This window comes from Metopolophium dirhodum, chromosome 5 (genome assembly GCF_019925205.1).
Source record: "Metopolophium dirhodum isolate CAU chromosome 5, ASM1992520v1, whole genome shotgun sequence".
NCBI classification, from domain to species: Eukaryota; Metazoa; Arthropoda; class Insecta; order Hemiptera; family Aphididae; genus Metopolophium; species Metopolophium dirhodum.
In genome coordinates this window covers 29,632,254-29,657,149 of record NC_083564.1, presented here as the reverse complement: position 1 = coordinate 29,657,149, position 24,896 = coordinate 29,632,254, and the positions used below count along the sequence as shown (strand labels likewise).

General features: G+C 31.1%; 1 protein-coding gene across 1 annotated transcript in view; it reads left to right on the top strand.

Annotated features, from left to right (window-relative positions):
• LOC132945688 (uncharacterized) overlaps positions 1–24,896 on the top strand; it is a 90,697-nt gene that overhangs the window by 33,486 nt on the left and 32,315 nt on the right. Inside the window, exons 14-15 of the mRNA XM_061015452.1 lie at positions 6,528–6,686; positions 6,748–6,878. Of these exons, the coding sequence (XP_060871435.1) occupies positions 6,528–6,686; positions 6,748–6,878 (290 nt within the window). The remainder of the gene's footprint in view (positions 1–6,527; positions 6,687–6,747; positions 6,879–24,896) is intronic.

Below are 24,896 nucleotides of genomic sequence, written 5' to 3'. Positions count from 1 at the left end.
TTTTCGTGATTTTTCTATATTAAGTCAAGATTTGAAATTTAAATGCTTATAAAAAAAAAACTTAGACTAAGTATTTTTAATATTTTTCAAATGTCAATGTAACAATATAGTAGGAGCTTTGTATTAAATTTTCATGTATTTTTACTCAACAAATAAGTTTTATTGACATTCATTTTGACTTCTCCAATGCACCTACAATATTCACTTTCCCATCGAACAAGATACTGAAGTTGAAAATAGAATTTTGACTACTTATCGTGTACAAAGACACAAAAAAAAATTTAAAAAAACACATATCATTGTAAAATCAATACATTCATCGTTCCACTCACAATCTAAAATTATATTTGATGTTGCATATAACATAACCATAACATAACCTTTCAAAGGAGTGACCTTGGTCTTGCACGTCACCAGGGAGATGGACATCTTGTCCGTCCTATCGACAACGCAGAGGTACACCGTTGCACCATAACCCTTCTGGGACGCGTCGGAAAAACCTAATAACTGGACATCCAAAAATCCTCTGGTGTCAATATGACGAGCAATTTCTATGTTGCCCAACGAAGGCAACTCTGCCAAAAAATGACGCCACGCTGTATGTAGATGTAGAAGAAGCGGAGTGTCTCACTCTAATTGTACCTGCCAAAGCTGTTGCATGAATGATTTTGCCCACAACAGCATCGGACCGAAGGCACCAATGAGGTCGAACAATCTAGCAATGTCAGATAATACTCCTCACTTTGTATATTGGGCGTGTCGTCGACATGTATCGGTAACCCCCCAATGGAGGCCGAGTAACTTCAATGATGACTCGTCCTTAGGTTCAAATAAAGGACAGTTAGCTCGATATTCAGGCGGAATACAATCCTAAATCTTCAAGCTATGATATGATTTTTCACCTGACTCAATTCCGTTTCCGTATTCCGTCCTACCACAATGTCGTCGACGTAGGTATATTTAGTTACGACGCCCTTGGCGATGGAAAATAGTGGTTCAGAGCATACGTTCAAAGCGTGTAAGACACGTATGGCCAAGAACGGAGCGGAACTCAAACCATAAGTAACTGTCAATAGTTCGTACTCCTGGATCTCCTGTTCCGGGGAAAGTCACCAAAGGATGTATTGGAACACGCAGTCTTCATCACGAAAATTGATCTGACGGTACATTTTAACAATGTCGGCAATGAAAATATATTTGTATAATCGACATGTGAGTAACAATTCACTTATGTAATTTTGTAATTTCAGCCCAACGCAAAGAATATCATTGAGAGAAACCTCTCACGATAACTTCGCCGAAGCGTCGAAAACGACCAGTAATGTGGTGTGGTATTTAATATTTACCAGGTCGGGTAGCAATCTTCATGTGACCTAATGACAGATATTCATGGACGATCGAAACAACTCGTACAACGGTTTGTATTTTTGGAGGCGATTTTACAAATTCAATAGACGTTTCATAGCTAGAGAACGAGATTCTCCGAGTTGACATGATGACGAACGAATTTCGGACGTTGGCGTGGATATCTGAGTACCATCGTCCTTAGTGAAAATGTGGTATCGAAACGGTAAGGCAACACAAAAACGGCCAACTGCACTTCGTGATGTAGATTTGGTAAGCCACCTCTCACACATCTCGTCTTCTGTGATAGGAACTGCGAGTTTGACGGGTTATTCAATTGACCAAAACCGATGTAGTAGAGTGTCTATCGACGGACTGGATGTAATCAAAAATGATATGCACGGGGCGGAAGCCCGTCCAAGTGGGTTCACTAATGCCATTATAATCCATCCCAGAAGGCTATCCATAAGCCATAGCTGATGGAAAACCGACAATGTGTATTACGACTACCCACCTATAAGAAATGGATAGAAATCAGGTCCAAGTAGCATGTCGATCTGAGACGGACTGTCGAACTGGAGCTAATACTAGATGTTGATATTGTATGCGTATATTTGGTGGTAGTGGCGAAGACAGAAGAATATACGTTAATTTGGGAAGTATTATTAAGTCGTGTCAATTGAATTTCGGACTCGACGTATGGTGTGGTATAAACGAACAAGACGTGCTACCTCTTACTTGGGTAATTGGACTTTGAGATAAGCCCACTATCTCACTTTCACATTTCCGTCGTAACAATCCAATGCGAGCTACGCAATCTGTAGTAATTGCCGATATTTGGGATCCACTATCAAATAATGCGCGCATGAAATGATAGTTACCACGCGCATCTAGAATTCGAACAATGGTTGTACCCAATAACACTGTACTGCCGGACGCTGACATACCCAAAAACTTTGTATTGGTACTTCCACCCTCCCCACCATTGATTGGTCTTCCGGATTGGGGGTGGTCGTAGGTTCTGATTCTGACTGAAAATGTAACAAAGTGTGATGGCGTTGTTGACATTTTCCACAATGGTATTTGGACTTACACGTGTCTACTAACTCATACACGAAAAACATAATTTATTTGTTCGAAAGTATTCCCGACGTTGTGGCACGGAATATGTTTTAAATTCTGAACAGTGATACAAAAAATGTTCACCACGATTACAAATAGTTTAATGTTTTGGCTTGTTTAATTTTGACAAATACGACTTATGAACAGGGTTACTCGCGGCGGTTAACGCTAACTTCAGCGCGATAGATTTTTGAGATTTATTAGATCGAGCTTCAGTCTTGTGAACACCCTGTATGTTGTCCAATATCTTCAAACGCTTTTGAACAAAAGTGACGAGAGTATCAAAATTCGGAATAGTGGATTGACAAACACCCACTTCAAACAACTGACGTGTTGTCGGATCTAATACACGTGAACAGAATAAAACAATATAAAACCCGCGAGATCGTCGACTCCGAGTAATTTTAACGCAGCGACATTTTCTTTAAAAATATTTAAAAACGTGGTCAGAGATAGTTTCGATTCTTGAGCGATCGGCTTGAAGGCTAAAAACTAATCCAAACGAGTAGTTGCGATCAATCGTTTGTTTTCGAATCGATCAGTGAGCGCTGCCCACGCGACTGAATAATTCATCACCGACAATGAAATTGATTTAATTACGGATACCTGCAGAACCGGTCAATCTCTGTGACAGAAGATGAAATTTGTGTACATCGTAGATACCGGAATCGTCGTGTACGAACGCTTTAAAAGTATCACGGAACGCACACCACTTTGTTATGGACCCGTTGAACGACGGCAATTCAATTTTTGAAAGTGCACTAAACGATTGCCGAATACACACCGGTTGTATAGCCACGGTTGCTTCCGACGTGCCATCAATCATTTTGTAAATTTCGTCAACAACGGCTTTGACGGTATCCGTTACTGGCGAATCGACCGATTCGTACTCATCGGAACGACCGACAATGACCAATGAATTTTTAATAACAGTTTGTTTAGCTTTAAAACGTGAAAAAAGATTATCTAACCGTTTCACACTAGCGGATAATTGTTCCCGTTTCCTGGGATCACTCATAGATAACTTCGCGACGCTCAAAATATCGGATATTGATTTTTGTGCGCGGTTCCATGCAATACGCGCACATTCCAACGCTTGCTCGGCTGTTTCATCATTATTTTTAGTTTTCGGCGGGATAATCGACAAGTATTAGTGCAACGTGCCGACGTTAAAATACTAAAAGAACAACTTGCTACTAAAGACAACGATTTTGTGAACGACCCGGACCGTGGGACCATAAATGGGGCAACCTGATTTGAGCAGCCGTGCAGTTTGACGGCGTAAATTGTCGTCAGGTATTGCCCAATCACTGGCGATCGTTGGTGGACGGTTACTGCCCCGACGATGTACGGACACTAGCAGTGCAATGATAGTGGACGGTATAAAAATGGTGGAAATGGAAATAATATATAGGAATGTGGGAACCTTACAAACAATAATAATTTAATAAGAAATAATTGTAACACCAAATATCGATGGTAAAAAATATATACTATTAATTCAAATTATGTAAATAATAATAATAATGACATCAAATGGTGTTTATCGTGTAATGTTAGTCGTAGTGATAATAAATCATAAACATATATCGCTAATCTAGGCGAACAAAAAACTATTGATAATAATTAATAGGTACAAATTATATAATACGGCGGCGATGACAATATTACATAATCGTGCAAACATTTGTTTAATAACGGACGTCAAACATAAATAATATTATAATATTATGACCTAACCTTTATGCTGTGACTCGGGCTGGTATGAGGGCAGTTGGCTGGAACTTTGGCTGGTAAAAATGGTGACTGGACCACAATAAGGCCCAAGAACAGTACACGACAATAAGTAACGCACTATCTTGTCAGGTTTGGTGCATGAGTTTCGGCGGCGGAGCACGTTCGACCAGATTGTATCAATTGTACACGGCGAGCGGTAGGGCAAGCAGGCGCACGGGACAGCGATAGTCGTGGAACGAGACTTTGACCTTTGCTCGGGGAAAACCATGTATTCCAGCCACGACAGCTTATCGTGCACCAACAGACATATCATTGAATTCAAGTTTAATACAATCCATTATTCATTGACCCACTTGTAACCTACTGTAAAGCAAAGTGACATCCACTTACCTTCTTTTTTTTTATACTTTGTCTCGATTTTTTAATTTTTTACTGATATTTTTATTGATTGATTGATTTATTATTATTATTATTTTTTACTTCCAATTGTCCCTACGTCAAACCAACACGTCCAAACGACTACGTCCATTTGTCCTAGATCACAATAGTTTATAAAATTACACATTTTTATTAAACGCAGCTACATGGTTTAAAACAAAAAAAATTATATATATTAAAGGCTCATATAATTTAATGACATCTATAGCCTCCGGAGTGTTGTAAAGGAAGGCATTTTCCTCTAAATATATATTTTAAATCAACCTGATACGCTGGAAGTTTGAAGATAAATGTTACCATCACTTGTTTTAATTATTAAGAAATATAATACAATATTGTAACTTTAGATACTGGGGAATAATTTTCACAATAGAAATAAATACCTATTTATAGTTATTCAGTTTAAACATAATGCGTTGTTACATAAGTACATCAAATGTATACAGTATACGGTATAATAATATATCAAATGACAAAATATCAATTTTTAAAATAAAATAACCACTTATGAATATGCGGCGATGAGTACAAACAAAAACGTTACAATTGAATTTGTTCTTATGGTAATCTATATAAATTGATATAAGATAGATGATTAAATTGAAACTATAAGTGTAGAAAGTAGCTACGTAGAGAAATGCTTGGTTTTTATATTTTATTGACTGATCAGAAACTTTGTCCCCTCCGGTTAGGTTAGGTTCTTTATTAATTGAAATGATGCCATCGTACATAATAAATATTAACCCTGGATGCAAGGTATAAATTATAATTATCATTTAATTATGATACCATTGAATTCAAACTATAAATGCTGATTAAAAAAATAATTAATAACCTTAATACAATTAACATTTTTTACGTATTAAATGCAATAATAATTCATTTTTTTCAGGATCAAGCATTTTGTGTGATAATATACAATATCAAGAATATGAACAATTTCAACAAATTCCACCAACTCAACAACTACGAAATTTTTCGACAACTCAAGTAATTTCACAAACTCATGAAATTCAAAGACCACCATTTATTCAATACCATAATATATGTATGTGTTTACTTAATGACTAACCCATACCCTTTTATTTATGTTAAAATTATTTGTTTTACAATAAATTGTATAAATTATTGAGGAAGAACAAATAATCGTTAGGTTAAGCATAATCGTTTGATGTACATTTTTAAATCATCGAAAATATGTCTATTCTATAGGTTTTATTAATTATGACTTATAATTATTTATATTTATATTTAAGCGAGATCATGCGTATTACCAGATGTCGAAGGAGTTGTATATACTTATGAAGATTCTAATGAAAGTTTATCTCCCGGGACATTAATTGATCATGGCGTTACCGTAAATGAGAACTGTATATTTGGATATTATAATGTATATCCCAATAGTTTTCGGGTTTGTCAGAGAAATGGAAAATGGAAAACTGCTCTTCATAAATTATGTTTGAGTAAGTTTTGTATTGTAATTTGTATGCTATAATATTTATATATTTACATATTATGAGTTTAATGATTTGTTATGTTTGATTATAATTTGTTTATATTTATAGAAATGTGTCCACCTCTTCTATCTGATAGTTTAGATATTCAATGTAGTTATAATGGTAAGTATGCTAATTGCTCAAATCTATCGATACCTGACACAATAGCAATACCAAAATGTAAGCCTGCTTATAATTTACCAAACGGACAAAAAGAGACTCCAATTGAATTACATTGTATGTCAAACGGAATATGGAATAATGAACTACGTATATGCGAACCAGGTAATTGTATTTTTAATCGTATAAAATATATAAATCTCCAATTTACTTAATTTGTACTGTATTCTTATTATTTTAATTTATATTTATATTCAAATCTTATTTTAGATTGTGGTAAACCATTTATCAAAACCCAAATATTGATCAAAAATGGCAAAACAGCAAATGTTGGAACCGCACCTTGGTATATCGCCATATATAAAAAAAAATCCAATTATGAATTCCTTTGTGGAGGATCAATTATTTCTCGAAATTTAGTCGTTTCTGGTATAATATTTGTACAACGAATTAAAAAAAAAAATGAAAATTAATTAAATATTGTTTTTAGCGGCTCATTGTTTTTGGAAAATAGGTATGCCATATAATATAACAATAGTCGACGATCTTTACAAAATTGTTGCTGGAAAATATTATAGAAACTTTGAAATTTTTGATATAGAAAATCCTCAAATTATAAATGTAAGTTATTTATAATTCAAAGTCTATAAATAATTTGTATGACATGTATAATATAAATTAAAAAAATCAATGTACAGGTGGATAGGGTTCATCTGAATGAAGCTTATTATGGTCTTTCCGGGTATTATGCTGAAGATATAGCTGTTGTTGTGTTACAAAACAGTGTTTCTTTTAGTTATGGTATTACACCTATATGTATGGATTGGAATGGTGATTACAAAGTATCCAATGGAGATGAAGGAAAGGTTGGTTTGTAGTATTATTTAAATTGTGATTTAACAACAGTCAATAGCGTGCATTTAATTATTATTTATGGTTCTCCATTTATATGTATACAAATACCGTGAGATTATCCGCTAACGTTTGCATAAACATGTTATAATACTTAAATAAAAAAAGTGGGAAGTGAATACCACTCTGCTATGTAGGTTAAAGTGGGTAATTGTAATGGATGGTGTTATTTTTATTTACAATGACATAATTATATCATTGATTTGAAAAATTATAATGAGAAAATTTCAAGTATCCAGAATTATTAATTTTTGAATTAAAACATAATACTTAAATCAATAATAAATACGGTCAACCGGAATTAATTAACTTCTGGCTGATAATCAATTATCGAAAAAAACTTCAAACCCTCTTAACAAAATTAGTTTGACTACAAAGAAAATTCATAAAAAAACAATTGTGGATTTACTCTTAACTTTTTTTTAAGTTTTCATTAAAAAATACTTATGAGGAACCTTGAATTAAATGAACAAGTATACAAGTATTTTGAGACTGCGATTTATCGATGATATTTTTAAAAAAAGAAATAAAATGTAAATATTCTTAATATGCTTATAAATAGCTCAAAAAGAAATTAAATATAGAAAATAGTAGTGTTAACATGCAAGTATCTACGGTTATAACTCATTAGTATATTAGTTATATAAAAATAACTTTGCCATGGCGCGTTGGCTACAATCAATCACGCAACGTGGTTCCCGGGGAGGTTCGTAGTGTCAAAAACCTTACCACACATACACATGTTGCTAACCTTAAAGACTAACATTTGTTTTTCACTACGCATTTGGAAACTAATGTAAATTTTCCAAATTATCCTCTCAAAAATACCAACGAGTTTGACTTTTTAACGCTAATAGATATTGAATGTTGAATATCGAAGCATTATTTCTACAAGAATAAAAGTTTATAAAAACACACATCATAGTAAAGTCAATACATGAATCACTCTGCTAAAAATGTATATTAAAATCTCAAACATTTTTATACTTTTACAGATTGTTGGTTGGGGAAAAACGGAAAATGGCAATTCAAGTCCCGTTTTATTAGAAACACGTTTACCATACATCGACATGAGGTCTTGCCGGAATATGTGTACACTTGAATTTAAACCATTTGTTACTCATGATAAGATTTGTGCCGGTTCTTCATTGGGTAATAAAATATTTAAACATTAATACTATATTGAAATTATTGATTTTTTTTATAAACTCTACTTTTATTAAATTAATGAATAACATTTTACAATAAATATAAAAATATAAAATTTATTTCTACAAGTAAATCAAACAAACTATATACATAGCAAGCCTACCTTTTCGTATCTATTGACTAACCCAATATTGAATCACGTCATTAAAGTTTTTTATGATTTATTGAATTCGTTATTTACTAGTTAATGATCTATAAAATAATAAAATTCAAAGGTAATCAAGCTGGCACAATTGTATTATAATGGGGTAAATCGACATAAGATTATTATTTTAGTATTATTGTATGTAAGACATTTTCGACTCAAATAGTGTGTATAAAAGTATACTCTTGGAAGATTCAATTTTTTCTGAGAAGATTAAACGATGCTAATAACCAATACTATGACAATTAAATCTTCATTGGTCAAATTTCAAACGATTGAAAGAAAATGATATCATAATGTTTATGGTGGGAAAAACTTTTATTAAATTAAAACAAGCATATAATAACCCACTAAGGTCCGTGAATAGTTGTTCAACATACTGCTTACCAAAATATTTTATTTCTGCATTGAAATTTGAGTCTCAGATCAAAGATAGAAAAGTAATGCTTTGAATATTTTTTATGGGATATGGTGGAGAAACACTTTGGTCGACGCGGTGGCGTGGTGAACAATTTTAATTAAAGGAGCCAAATATATTTTATCCACCCACCCACCCACGCACCAACCAACTCACAACAGGATGCATACCCAAATTTGCTGTTATCTCAACTCGCAATAGTTCATAATTTGGAAGCAATATATTTTACAAATCTATCACCACCACTAACACCACTAACCAAAATATCAACGGAGAAGTGGTTCAAATAAAACTGCCTCGCCATGCCACTGGTCAACAGTTGTCTACGTCATTTGGAGAAGAAGTGATCCGAACAGGGACTGGAACCTTCATGATTTTTCCGGTTTCAGTTCCGTTTGTTTCTGAAAAAAACTAAAATTTCGGTTTCAGTTTATTTTCTGTTTTTAAAAAATAAAATTTTGAAAAAATATGTAACTTAAATAAGGCTTCAGGTGAGGTTCCAGTATTAAAATTTATTTAAATATTTGTTTTGGTGTGTTTCCAATATTCAAAGGGTTACGGTTCCAATACTGGTTAGGTAGCGGCGTCATCTCAGTTATTGTTAGACTAACCCAACTGCAACCACTTACTGACTGTCCGACGCAACATTTATTTCACGCAGATTTACATAAAATAGTGTCATAGTGGTTGAATGAAGGGAGGTGTAAATTTTCAGGTATTTGAACGTCACACACAGGATTTTGAAGTATTAAAATACAAAATATGCCTATACGGTCAAAAATAACTAATTATGGAAATTAAACATTGTTTTTTTTAATTATATACCTATATAAATACATTTAATATTTAGCGAATATGACTTATCTGGATAGCTTTGGGACTATAATAGGTGTGCCGTGTGCGTTTGAGCAGAATATATTGTGTTAACGCGTTATGGTGTCTTTAAGGTTTGTTAGAGGTTTGAATCCGGCCACGGGTGGCATTTTTCTTCGGGCAAGTCACAATGTCCGGAGAGAAGTGCCGCCATCCCTCACCTGGGCATGGCAGATACCTACGGGTGCCCACTAAAAAATCTGCCAAACCAAAACACACGTGTTTTCTAAACCTTCAATTCCTCCCTTACAAAAAAAAAAACAAACAGTCAATGGCCATAGTTGTTGGGCTTCAGGACCAATAAAAAAAAAATCTATATTTATTTATTTATATAAATGGACTTTAGTCCTATTACATAATATTACGCAAGCACAGTAAATGTTATACATGTTATGTGAGCTCTGATATACAGCTACTTTATTACCCAGCTGCATTCGTATGATTAATTAATGTAGTATAATTATGTATAATTTTTTTAGTTTCAGAACATAGTGTAGATCCGAGCGACAGCGGTGCAGGCTTATGCTTTTCACACTCTAAATTGTATTATTTAACCGGAGTAGTTAGCCTCAAAGATGTAGAAGCAAATAATTCAATCGTACTTTTTACATCAGTTCAGTACCACATTGACTGGATTCGTAGACTGTATATCGATTATATGAAAGTACTAAATAGTTAAGGTAATGTTATGAACATTATTTATTCATATTATAATTGTATGTAAATAGCCTGTATTGTCGAAAAAAGATAATATTTTTTTATTGGTTTGAGATAATATTATTTATTGTATCGAAAGGTATGTTTGAAAGAGATAAAAAGCGGTTACGATATGTTGATAGCCTGGAGTAAATGAAGAGTAGGTGGCTAATGTCACAAACCTTAGTTTTTTTGCAGTGTACATTAATCAATTTATATATAGGCGAAATTCCACTCATGCACTCACTCACTCACTCATTCATCGCAACATTTCAAAAACTACGAATTGTACATACTTGAAATTTGGAAAAGTGGTTCCTCTAAGGATCTAGATGTGCAATAAAAAAGGATTTTACGATATTTTCATTTTAAAATCGTTAGAAGGATCTTAGGTTCACGTGGATATTGTAACATTTGTTTGCTTATAAATGGCTGCAATTGGTTGCAGATTGTAATGGTAAGATGCGATGAGTATATGAGGTCGATTACACGTTCGAATAGAGTGGTAAAGAACAGTTTTCTCCGACCATCGTAGAAGAAATGTTCTGAAGACCCTGGTACTAGGCTGTATTATATGTTAATAGTTAATTTATGTATTAGTAGATACGTGTTTATGTAATATAATACGAGGGACCATAGGTATGCATTTCTAAACTGGTGTCATTTAAGACTGATTAGTGTTTTATTTCATGGCCTAAACTCTAAAGAGTGTGTATACAATTTTCATTCTACTACTTAATTATATTTTGTATCTAATATGTAGATAATAATGTTAAATAAAATATTTGTATTGAGGGTGTTTGTACAAGACACCACAACATATTATAGTTTCAAACCACATCTACCTCTTGCTATAGGTACCTTATCATATATGATTGTAATATAGTACTTGTTCCTCAGTTGTAATGATAATAATGTAAATTCTACTACCCAATGACTGTAGTATGTTTAAATCAAGTATAATGAATAAAATATTTTTAGTTTCAGTACATGGTGTTTATGAGGGAGACAACGTTGCAGGATTATGCTTTTTACACTCTAAACGTTGTTATTTTACCGAAGTAATGATTCTCAAGGATCTTGAAGCAAATAACTCAATCACAGTTTTTAAGTTCAGTACCACAATCGATGGATAATTAAGTCTAATAATATGTAATGTTATGAAAATAATTTATTCGAACTACTGGAATAAATCTTTGTATTTCGTGTAATTATATTTTTACTTATGTGTAAACAAGTTATACAGTTCTTATAATAATTGTTCAATTAAATAAATCATAATAGATACCTACATATGTACCAATTTTGCATTGTACTTACATTAATGATTTTATATTAATTACTATATTATGTACTATGCATTGTATTGACATTGTATTTGACAACAAATATTTGAACGAGTAATTTTATAGTTATATAACTTTTTATACCAATTATAATTTGTCTATATTTATGTTTACAACGATAGATTTGAAAGCTTGGATGATTTAAAATGTTCGCAATTATTATTGATATATCAAATAATGCACAGTAAAATAATAAATAATACATCTAATATTAATTCACAAAGTATATAATTTATTAAAATATTTTTCCAGGATTTCTATCTTTAGACTAAACATTTTAACAACTCAAAATCTACATATTGGAATTCTGATATAGATACATAAAAATGTTCAAGAAAATTGCCACACTTCCCCCATCCCCCTCGTCACACCCAAATAAATTAAATAAATATCATAATAAATTTGTTATAATATTTTTTTCTGTTTTTATTATTAAAATTATGGTCACACAGCGATATGGATAGGCAATTTGGGTACATTGGGTATCCGTTTCTTCGTTATCTCATGGTTATATAATGTTAGGCTGATATAATACCTATTATATTATGGGGGTTTCAGCGTAATCCATTCTAAGGAGTAAGAATAGGAATTTTATATTTTAGTTTATACGTGTGTTTTACATTGCGAGGAATGTGATGAAGTAGTTATAAGTTATTAAGTTTGTATGTTAATATTTCTGACTTTTGATATTTGGTCTGTATGCTTATTTTTTCTATTATTATTTGTGTGTCAATATTATATTACGTTTTGTGGGTATGTATAATTGGATGCTGGATAGGTGATAAGTCTGGAATGTGTAGTTGTTTTAATTGCCTTGTTATTGTAGAAGATTGCGTCATGTGGTACATATCCGTATCGTTTTTTCGATATCTTCTGTGAGATGGTGGTTTCCATATATGAGCATCAATAATGCGTTGATGGCTGTGTACTATAATATTTTAATATTAATGAAGAGTTCTATTTTTAAATTGCGTTCTGATAATCTGCATTCGTTTGTGATTATTATTTTGGGTATTTTCCTTTGACGTGGCTGTGAGATGCCGCGGTATGATGCAATCGCATTCCTTCTAGGTGGTCCAAATTTGTATTGATTTAAGTTATGTAAATAATTTATTTTATAATTTTAAATTGCGTTTTTAAGTTTTCCGACCCGATGTATGACCGTTATTGGTTCCAAATTATTGTATGTGGTTATGAACGTAGAAGGTAGACGTATGATATATTACAAATTGCACGGAATTTGATTTTGCACTATGTCCTTATAGTGCACATGGCATTACACAATAAAGAAATGAGGTAACATTGTTAGGAAAGAATATACATTTAATGGAATAAAAGTAACTACTACAATATCTATAAAATGAATGACAATAATCGTTAGGTAGTGTTTATAAGTGATGTTATCATATGTGGTGTATTTAAGTTTTTTACATGATATATTGTAAATAGTTTTAAATGAACATAAATAAAGAAAACAGTTAAAATATATGTGTAAAATCAGAGAATTATGTTTAGATTATTGTAATATATATAATTTGAAATATTACTAGAATTTTTATGTTATATAATAAGAAATGGTGTATGTGTATTTGAAGTATTCAAGTGAGGAGTTACCAATTGTGATATCTCCTGAAAAAATAGAGATATCATAATTCTGATTTTTTAGTAAGACTTACAGGGACAAGAACTACATATATTTCATGTTTTAGTTTATTTTAATGTTTTGGTAAAAAAGTTGAAAAATATATTTTTTTATTTAATTGTTAAAGAAAAAAAAGAAGTAATCCATTTTGTAGAGTTCATTTTTCTGAAAACATTGACGTTTCAACATTTTGATTTCATTAATCTCCTGATTTTTAATATTTATTCTAGTTTCTAAAAAAACAGCGAATTATTTAATACCATAGTGGCATAACGGTATAATCATTTAGCCCGCGACCCCAGTGCTCGTACAGCCGGCGATCACTTTCAGTGTAGCTCGTAATAAGCATATTATTTTACTTCTTCAAAATTTATTGATGAAATCTTATATAATTATTGTATAAAAAGTCAATATGTACATCTTTGTAATACCTATTATTAAATACGATTATATTATATTAATTAATAGGCCAGGCAAAGAAGAAAAAATGGCGGAAAAAAATCCCAGCCAAGATAATTTTTTTTTTAAAGTTGTAATAAATATGCCCTATAACATACTAAAAGTCCCCATTGATAGGACTGGAGCTTTTTTTTTATAAACTTATGAAAGTTTAAAAATGTGAGCTTTTTGAATATCTCAAATATATGACAAATATCAAAAAAAAATTCAAATAAAAAAAGTTTCAGTTAAAAAATTATTAATAAATTTCTCTTTCTTTCCGTGTTAAATAGGTTTTACACTGTATTAAATATATTTGTGTGTTCTACAAACTATAAACATGAACGAATGAATTATAATAACATAACAAAAATTGATGTTTTTAAAACTTATGATAGCATACAAATAATTTGTATGATAAAAAAAAAAAATTATTAAAGTTTAAAGGTCATTACACTACATATTATAGTGCTGGCAGATCATACTTTTATGTTTCGTATTCTTTTTCTTCTTCTGCGATTCCATCTAATAATTCTGTAAGTGTACAATCTTCTGTACAATCAACCTCTATTTCTATAGAATTAGTGCACCATTGGCCTTTGCAATGTCCACATATAATTGAGCACTTAAGACCTAATTTTTGACAACCACAGTTTTTAGTTATTAACAACTAATAATTAATTTAATTAGTATAATATTTAATATAGTTGTGGACCATTTCATAAACAAATACATAAAAATAATTTAATTATTTTGTTTAGATTTCATTATTTATTAAAATATAAAAGTACCTAGAGTAATTAATTTTAATACAAACATTTCTATAAATATTTTTTTGTCACGCCTGCACCGAAATTTTAGTTTTCGATGACAGTTGAAGCGTTGGAAACTGAGCTCAGATATCACGCGTATTCTCTGAACAAACAGACTCTAAAGATCTATACTACGGTCCTCATAAAACATAAGCTTTTGGTTACATCTTACATTTATATTAAAATCCCTTTGCATGACGCGTAAACATTTTTCTTTCGTGAAATATTGTTTTCGTAGAATAGTCTGGTTGTTGCATAGATCCTAGCCTGAATTACCTTTTCCGTGATGGCGAGATCAATGAACGCAGAGGCGTGATAAAAAATAGTATGTGAGGCACACATCAGTGCCGCACACGTCGCCCGCGACTGAAATAGCTCACTTCCCGCCCATGCCACACAATACACTATTAAATTAATCAGTTTGAAAAATGTTGTTATCAAAATATTATATGGTTTTGATTAAATAACTGATGCATAATGCATATATTGTAATATTGTATTCAAACCTCTTCACTTTAGATAGATACATTAATTTAACTTGTTTTATATTATATTTTATATTTAAATATAATGAATGTTATAATCACACAATGTCTTCAATATATGATTTATCTATTTATTTATGTATTACTATATCGTTTACGTACCGAAAATTAAACATGAATATATTATCCAGGATCACGTCACCTTCATTGCCATTGTGAGCTGAAATTAAAACCGCAGTGACGGTGACTGGTAACGCATGTGTATTTCCCATGCACATTCATGAATTAGAATATATATATATATCGGTAGTGATATGCAAGTTGTTGTATTATTTAATAGAATCAGGTAGTGAGTTATGATTTATGAAGAGTAACATTATATTACCTTTCATAAAAATACTTACGCATCAATTGTTGTTCATAGTATTTTACTTGATTGGTATGATCGGTATGAAACCCTACTATAAAATAAGAAAATAATCGGAGCGGACCGAAACGCAGAGCGCGGACTCACGGGAAAAACCAATAACCGTGTTCCAGGCGTATCAACGCACTGAGGAAGGGAAGACCTGATAGGCACGTCAAAAGCCCCCGACGTGGGTCCCCGTATATAAGGACGACCGAGGTGATGGAGGGCACCTTTCTTTTCCGCACGGGAACCATCTACCCAAGTGGGGGAATCATACCACCTGCGACAAACCGGTGGGCTTGGGCGAGAGACGCCAGAGCATGACGAGGGAAGCAGACGCGGACCTCCGTTAGCACGCTGGCGCTTCTAGCACGAACCTGACCGAGAGCACACGGGCCCGGCCAACTCGTGTGCGAACACGTGCAAGGTGGAAGTCTGGCTGGGGGACACTCACCGACAAGCACTCAAACCCGAGCATTCGGTACGGACACGGCACCCGGAAAAAGAAAACCGTACCACTCAAAAAAGGTCGCATCGCGTCAGCGTAAGAACTGCCCCGGTGGCGATGCTAGTGGGAAAAGAGTCGTTGTGAGTACTCTGGATTACGGATCCTTCAATTTCATCCCGTGGGCGACGAGGACAGCCCCACTGAAAACCCGACCTAGCTAACGCCCGAACGGTAACTGTGCCCGTCGAGCTGTGTGGCGTGCGTCCGGCCGACGCGCGCGTGTACTTCGCGTGCTCGCGCTCGCCAGCCGCGCGTTCGCGACATATGTGGATGGCCTTGCGGGGGCTGTCGGGAGTAGCGCCTTAGTAGAAGGGGAGCTTTTTGACTGGGTCGAATCCAGCGCTCGCCGACGCGGTTATACGAAACCCACCGATCTATCTCGAACGAGAGCAGCCGGCGGGGGACCGTCAGCCTGGCGCCAGGGCGCCCTGACGTAACCCGTCGGAGGGATGTTTCCGCGTCACCCAAAGGCGTGAAGGAGCCGTCCTCGTGACATATGGCTAAAGGTGTAAAAACCCCCGAGGGAATGGTCTGATTACTCCCCGTCACACAGTGGTTAGTAATACATACATACATACATGCTCATAATATAATATAAGGTACCTACAACATCACACACATCATTATCACAAACTCCTGAACATATTATACAATTTAAATAATATTATATACTTATTTACACTTACATATCAATAAAACGCATCGTTAGCATACGGTACATATAAATATGATATAACCATACACATACAAACTATAATATACTATCAAACACCGTGCAGTACTCATCAGTATTCATTCTGAACTTATATAATGATAATTACAACACACACATGCTTAACATATACATATATTATTTACCTTATCATTCATATGAACATGCATGCATAGATACATATACATTCATATCACATGCATGGGAAATGCACATGCGTTACCAGTCACTGCAACAAAACCCATCCGACTCGAGTAAAATGTTTTGTTTCACGCTTATGTATGAGAAAACGCATATCACTAAAGACTAAAGTGACCGATACATATTATATTTTATCAGTACATACCTACTTACAAGTTACAACAGTCATACCTATTATTTGTATAATATTTTTATTTTACCGTTTGTATACACACAGGCATATCACCTCCGTCATATATTATCATTGTATAAGTTATAATATCGGAAAAGAGAGATACTTCAGTAGATACTTTATGTGGTTTATTACCAAAATCTCAAAATACACAATAATTAACGTTACATCTGTAGTACTATGGTAACATCTTTATCAATTAAACATTTATAAATTGTCATATTATTAGTCATTTTCCATACAGGCTCATGCTACGATGAGCATATATAGGTGGGAACATACATACATTCTTATTCTTGTATCTTTAAATACACAATACTATTAGGCTAACTTATCCTGAATAATATTACAGATACATACTTATATTTTTAATCAATCATACATACCACATTGAAATATTGTATGAGACTACATTAGACTAAAATCTTAGCCTATATACACATACATGGATTATAGGTGTTTCAGAGAAAAAATAAATCTCTTACTGTTATTATTATACTATTATTCGTCCAGTGCAGTGGGAATTATTTATATAGGTATATAACAATATTAGAAACAATTATCGACCCATCACTTAAGTAGTCCGGCAGCTTATTTATTCCATTTCACCGAATACGGGGGTCGTCAAGAAGATTCGTTCAAGCAATTTTGTAACCGTACATTACTGCAACCGGTCACGGGGGACCGAATCGGTCTGACCCGCGCTTTACATAATACATAGATCTGGCCGATACAGTCGTGCTCGGTGCAGCGTTTTATTCGTGACGATCGACTCACGATAGTGCCGACCGACTGTATACCGAATCTCATCATATCATGCAAACCAACATTTGGCTGACTGCCCTGTGTGATATCATTTTTAAATAACTATATTACCTTTAAGAAAAATTATGATGAAAATATTTCGCGTGGCGCGAACAGTAATCATCGAAATAAGTGAAATTTAGGTAAACAGCATTATAATTTACAACTATAAAAACACTTCTTATTAATTCTCTCTTCTATAGTTTTATTTTAAAACATAACCTTTTTTTTTTTAAACTTGTTAGAGTTACAAGTTAATTAGAAGATAAAAGTATCTTATTTTAAATTTTTATGAACAACACTACACGGTGAAAGAAATACAGAAAGAAATACGAAAAAAGAAAAAGAAATAAATAAAAAAAAAAACATTAACAATTATATAGGCGTTGGCCACAAAAAGTGATAATATGAAAACATACGAAAAATACAAAGATAATTACAACATTCAACGTTGAACATTTTATAAATTTTTAACTACAAAATAATTATTACATTTTAAATTTGATACATTTTGTCAAAATTTGAACTTTAAATGCTTATATACATACAATATACATACATACATACATACATACATATACATACATACATACAGCTTTTTACGCTGGCTATTTGGCTATTTTTGGTAATTTAATTTAACATTAAATCAGTATAAAAGCAATATCCAAAGATCAAATATTTTTTCTATTTTTTTATGTTTAACATATACTAATGTCTAATATATATAATATTCTATATTCCACGTGGCATATTCATCATTGAAAAGATTACAAAATAATCAAGGAAAATTAAATAATAGTAAATTATACTATTTAATTTGCTTAATTACCTACTTAATTACTAATAAAGACGTAATAACTAGGGCTCGGATTTATTTGTAAATAGTAAATACAAATTGTCCATTACTAATAGTAATCAAAGTAAGAAACTAATAAGAAATAATTATTAATTAGTAATTACTAATTAGTGATTAAAATATTATATAAACTGTCACAAAATTAGTTATTGAATTCTAAGACGTTATCCAAATTACAGTAAAAACAATTATTATTTATAGTCTAGGTATGTATTAAAAATAATTTAAATATTTTATGAAAGAAAAAATAGAAATACAATTTATACATTTTATACTTTTATACATGTATAATACATCATGGTGTATAAAACTTTTATACATATATACACACAATCCTGGTTTTACCCCACACATAATATTTTATAGTATTAATAATGATTAGGTATTGGCTAGTGAGTATACAAACGTGTACCTGTTAAATTAAAAAAAAATAGCCAAATAGCCAGCGTAAAAAGCTGTATGTATGTATGTATGTATGTATGTATGTATGTATGTATCTAACCTATACAGCATGTGAATAGTTATATTTTTCTTTTATTAATGAGGTAACCACAACTGTTATTGTAAATTTATATTTATTATTTCGGATTATTATTAATATTTTATTTTCATAAAAATAGTTTTTACAAAATTGAATATATTTTTATTTTGTGATTTAGGAATGAACTTAACATGGCAGTAAAATAAATTAAACTAATAAGATACTGAATAACATGGAAAAAATGTGAAGTTGAAGTTGATTCTAAAAAAGGTTGGTAAGTGGATGTCGCTCTGCTTTACAGTAGGTTACAAGTGGGTCACTGTAATGGATGGTGTTAAATTTGAATTTAATGATATAATATCATTGTATAAGAAAAACGAATCTGAGCGAAGACGGTCAGTCAGCCTATGATATTATCAAGTATATTTGATGATATTATTGTGAATAAAGTAATTTATATATAACCTATTTACGTGGATAGACTATAGATTTTAGAGTCTATTTGTTCAGAGAATACGCGTGATATCTGAGCTCAGTACTCTTGGGGATTTCCATTTTATCGCCCGGTACTTTTGGGGATTCCCACTTTACCGCCCGCTGGACGGAAAACATCGCTTTCCAACGTAATGTTCAGTGTTCAGTTTTTCTATACTAAACAAAACGGCGATAAGGAAAACTGCCGCCCGACCTACCTTACTGCACCGTTTCGATCAGCTGTTACCGGTTAGCCGTCAATGCGCGTGTATTTTTGTGTAATTCCCGTGTCATTCGCGATCCGATACCGGTGTGAGTGCGTTACGGCGAGACCGTCTTGCCGTTTTACGGGTTTTTTTTGTACCTACTGTCCGGGCAAAGTTTAAGTATTATTATTTATGACTGGCACCTTACCTTCAGTTTTACCCATGGTTGGCACATACGTAATTTATATATAACCTATTTACGTGGAACCTTGTTTTCAATTTTCAATTTTCAATCCTTAGCTTTAGAAGTTGAACATTTTATAAATTTTTAACTACAAAATAATTATAACATTTTAAATTTGATAAATTTTGTCAAAATTTGAACTTTAAATGCTTATAAAAAAAAATTGTGCCATTGTATTTTCAATATTTTTCAACTGCTATTAGAACAGGAGCCTTATATTATATTTTCACGCTTTTTTACCCAACAAATAAAACGTTATTATTATTTATAGAAAAAAAAACTAAATAAATTGACACCAATTATTTTCAACATTTTATCATGTATAGCAAATGCTAATACAAACATTCAGTAAAATTATCAAGTATCTACAGTCATACGTTTTTTAATTACAACAAAATAAGAAAATCGTTACATGAGATATATCACACGGTCATTTGTTTTAAAATTGCACCAAAATCGATTTTCACAATAACAGATTTTGCGTAGAAATTCCTGTTTTCCCTTAATTTTTCTTTTGTTTTTCATGTCGCTTTTGAAAACGATTGGGAAACTTTTACTTTTGACCCAAAGTACCAACTAGATTCACTTTCCTGTCAGAAAACTTACTGTTGAAGAAAATCCAAGCACTTTTACTGTCCTAAATGGTGATGACAGACACAAAAAAAAATTTAAAAAAAAACACACATCATTGTAAAATCAATACATTCATCGCTTCGCTCAGAATCTAAAAAAAGTAACTCGTTATTTAACTTGGTTAAAAGTAACGTAAAGTAAAGTTTAATTCGGTAATGCCCAGCCTTGCAAAATACTGACTTAATAACTAACATGAGAAAAGAAAACCGTATATTTTGTTGATTAAAATACATTATATTTTAAGGTCAAAGTATTAAAAATTTAAAATATAAAATGCACTATAACCCGTGACGCAAACCACCGAGTTTTGTTAAGAACGTCTACCCAACTATTATTTAGCCATGATATAATATAATATGGTAAATAAAATAGTTAATCATCATTTTTTCTTTGCCATATATTATCTATGTAGTTTAATCACTGGTCGATCATGTGATCCCATATTATACTACATAACAAGAAACCGATAACACTCAAGCATTTTGCGATATTAGCTGAAGTTTTTATAAGACCGGACATTATGTGTCTAGAACTCTATAGTGTAGTAAAGTTGTATTGATATTATCGTCTCTTACATAGAATTATCTGATTATGTAAAAAAAAATAAATTCTCTACAGATATTTTCAGTGTTTAATATAGGTATTACATTTCGTTATTAATCATTATGATAATATATATCTTTTTGTTTGATATAATTTATATACAAACATTTATTGATTATATTTTTAAAATTGTTTTCTTTAATTTCAGGTCACAACGGCAATGGAGGTGTTATATACCTGGATAATATATTCATGTTTAATTTTTGGTACGTAAAAAATATATTAATACAAAAATAAATAGACAAATTATGTTTTAAAGACGTCATTATGTTAGTATAATATTAAATTAAAAAAACAGAATATTAATATAATAAATGAATATTAAATCAGGGCTTAAATTAAAAATAAAATATACATCATTTTTGCGTTTTCGGATATTTAAACGTTATACAATTTTAATGTTTATCATTATTGTAGTTTCCGACGTTGTTTTATTTTTTCCGTTCATCGTTTTTATATTTTTAAACGTTATTTTAATTTTTAATTTTTATAAATTATATTGTTATTTTTGGTATAGATAGATAATTAACCACACTTTGACGTAATAGCTATCAAATTAATAGAATTTGTTGTCCATCCTAGGATTTTTAGTGAGTAGCTGAGACTGGAAAGTTAGTTTAGTCTAGGACCTAGGTGTTAAATATTGCTTAAATGTTATGGCATGAATGAAAGATCAAATAATAGATTTTATTAAAAAAAAAATAAATATTTATAACAATAATACAACTTTAAATGACATAATCATGTTATATAAGTATTTAGTAGGTAGTTAAATAGGTACACCAAACCGCGCGCTTGCAGTTTAGTATCTCATTAAAATTTGAATTACAGAAATAAACTAATATTTTATTAAGTTGAATATTTATAAATCAAACAGGAATAAAGTATTTCAAAACTATAAATTACTGTTAACATAGGTTTGCCAATTTTGAATTGATCATAGTTGCAACTTATAAGATTCATACTTATTTAGACTACAATATTTAAAAACAATAGTAATGTTAAGTTCAACGTAAAAAAAAGGATCAACGTTATATAAAATAACGTAATTCGACATTTTTTTATGTTACATTTATTGTTTATTTTTAATAATTAATTATGATTAATGATATATTATGTTTAATGATATTAGAATATTTTAGTTTTTCGTTTATTGATTTCGTTAATTTCTTTTTCGTTTTGAAGCTCTGATTAAAATATAAAATACACCAAAAAGTTTAATTAATGTGACGTAAAAAAACATATAATAATAATAAAAAATAATATATGTTTATAATATAATGATATATAATAAATCAATCAATGAAAATATAATGAGTGAAAATTAAAATGTACAGCCACAAACGCGAAATATCTAATAGGTACGCGCCTCACAGTTGGATGAAACACGAATTTAGCGTGCTAAAAGTACCATTTTTTAAACTAAAAAACTAAACTTTTTTTATCAACAATATCGTTACAATATTCTGACGCTTAAACCAGAATTTCAAAAGAATTTTGAAGGTATTACAGCTGTTTGTTTAAAATATATACATTATTTGATTGATATTTTCCAACTTTTATACATTTTAATATTATTTATTTTCACACTTCAACGATAAAAATGGAATTTTTTTTACACAGTTATTACATTGTATACTTACATGCAACAATAACATAATTATTTTTTATTTTTTTCGTAATTGCTATTTTATGTTGACATGTTAAGTGTTTTAGTGGTTTTTGAACTTTTGAGGAGTGATACTTAAATTTACGTAGTTTTACCAACTATTCAATACATACATATTGTAATGGAAATTGATAGCTGTTTGAAAATATAAACATTTTTTGTTTTCAGTTTCAACAGTAATTTAAAAAAATGGTTTTCTTTATAAATATGACGTATTACTGTAAAAACCATGCTTTTTATATATTATTTAGTTTTTTCACTTGAAACGATAAAATTATATTTTTATTTATACAATTGTTATATAATTGTCTTAAATGTAATAATGAAATATTATTAATTTATTTTAATTATTTTTTTTTTTTTGTAAAAATTTCACTGAATGTTTATATTAGCATTTTCTATACAAGATAAAATGTATAAAATAATCTGATTCTTTTTAAGCTGTTAATGGACATAGTCAGTTTTCAATATTATTAGTTTTAATTTCCATAAATATCAATAAAATGTTATTTGTTGGGTAAAAAAGCGTGAAAATTACAGGAAAAACAGGAGCGTTACAATGTTACAATAGCAGTTGCAAAATGTTAAAAATACATAGGCACAATTTTTTTAATGAGTATTTAAAGTTCGAATTTTGACAAAATGTATCCAATTTAAAATTTAATAATTATTTTGTAGTTGAAAATTTATAAAATGTTCAACTTTTATAGGTAAGGATTGAAAATTTAAAACAAGGTTCAACGTAAATAGGTAATATATAAATTACTTTATTCACAATAATATCATCAAAATATACTTGGTAATATCATAGGCTGACTGACCGTTTTCGCTCAGAATCGTTTTTCTTATACAATGATATTATATCATTGAATTTAACACCATCCATTACAGTGACCCACTTGTCACCTACTGTAGAGCAGAGTGACATCCACTTACCCACCTTTTTAATAATTAATATTGTCAATAAAAATATGATATTAAACGGGTAAATATTTTAATGATACGAGCTTTATAAAGTCAAGTCTACTAATTTGATTATTTTTGTACTTTGTCATATTTTGCTCTCCTAATATATTCTCCTTTTCTAGATTGTGTTTTGATTTTTTGGATAGATCTCTATTTCTTATTTGAATATATGTATTAGATTGGATTTCTTTGAGTGCATCAATAAAAATATAAATATTTGGATGTGATGTATAAAATAAACTATTCAGCTTCATGTGAAATGATTTTTTGTACGATTTGATGTTGTCGAAAATTCATTCCAAATATTAGGCGGGAATGAAGCATCTGACGCAATATATGTTTTTTAATTATAATCGGTAAATAATTATTGTATATTTCCATTTGGAAGCTTTGGCATAATATCTTCAATGAAACATTTTAAACATCTTTCGAACTTAAAAATGGTAAACCAAAAACATTTTTAAAAAATTACTTTCCTCCAAATTTTGTTTTTATAATTTGTACTTAAGCCAAGGCATTGTATTTTTTTTCACCAATTTTGTCCTAGATGAAAACGACATTATCTTTAATATTAATTGTTGGCCAAACTTGTTGTGCGGCATTATGTATAGATTTTTCAGTCAATAAAAAAATATTTTGGTGAAAATGTTAACCCATCATTTGTACACTGATCCATCGTATACTTAAAAGAATAAAAATAAGTTTTGGTTTCCTTATTTGCCAAT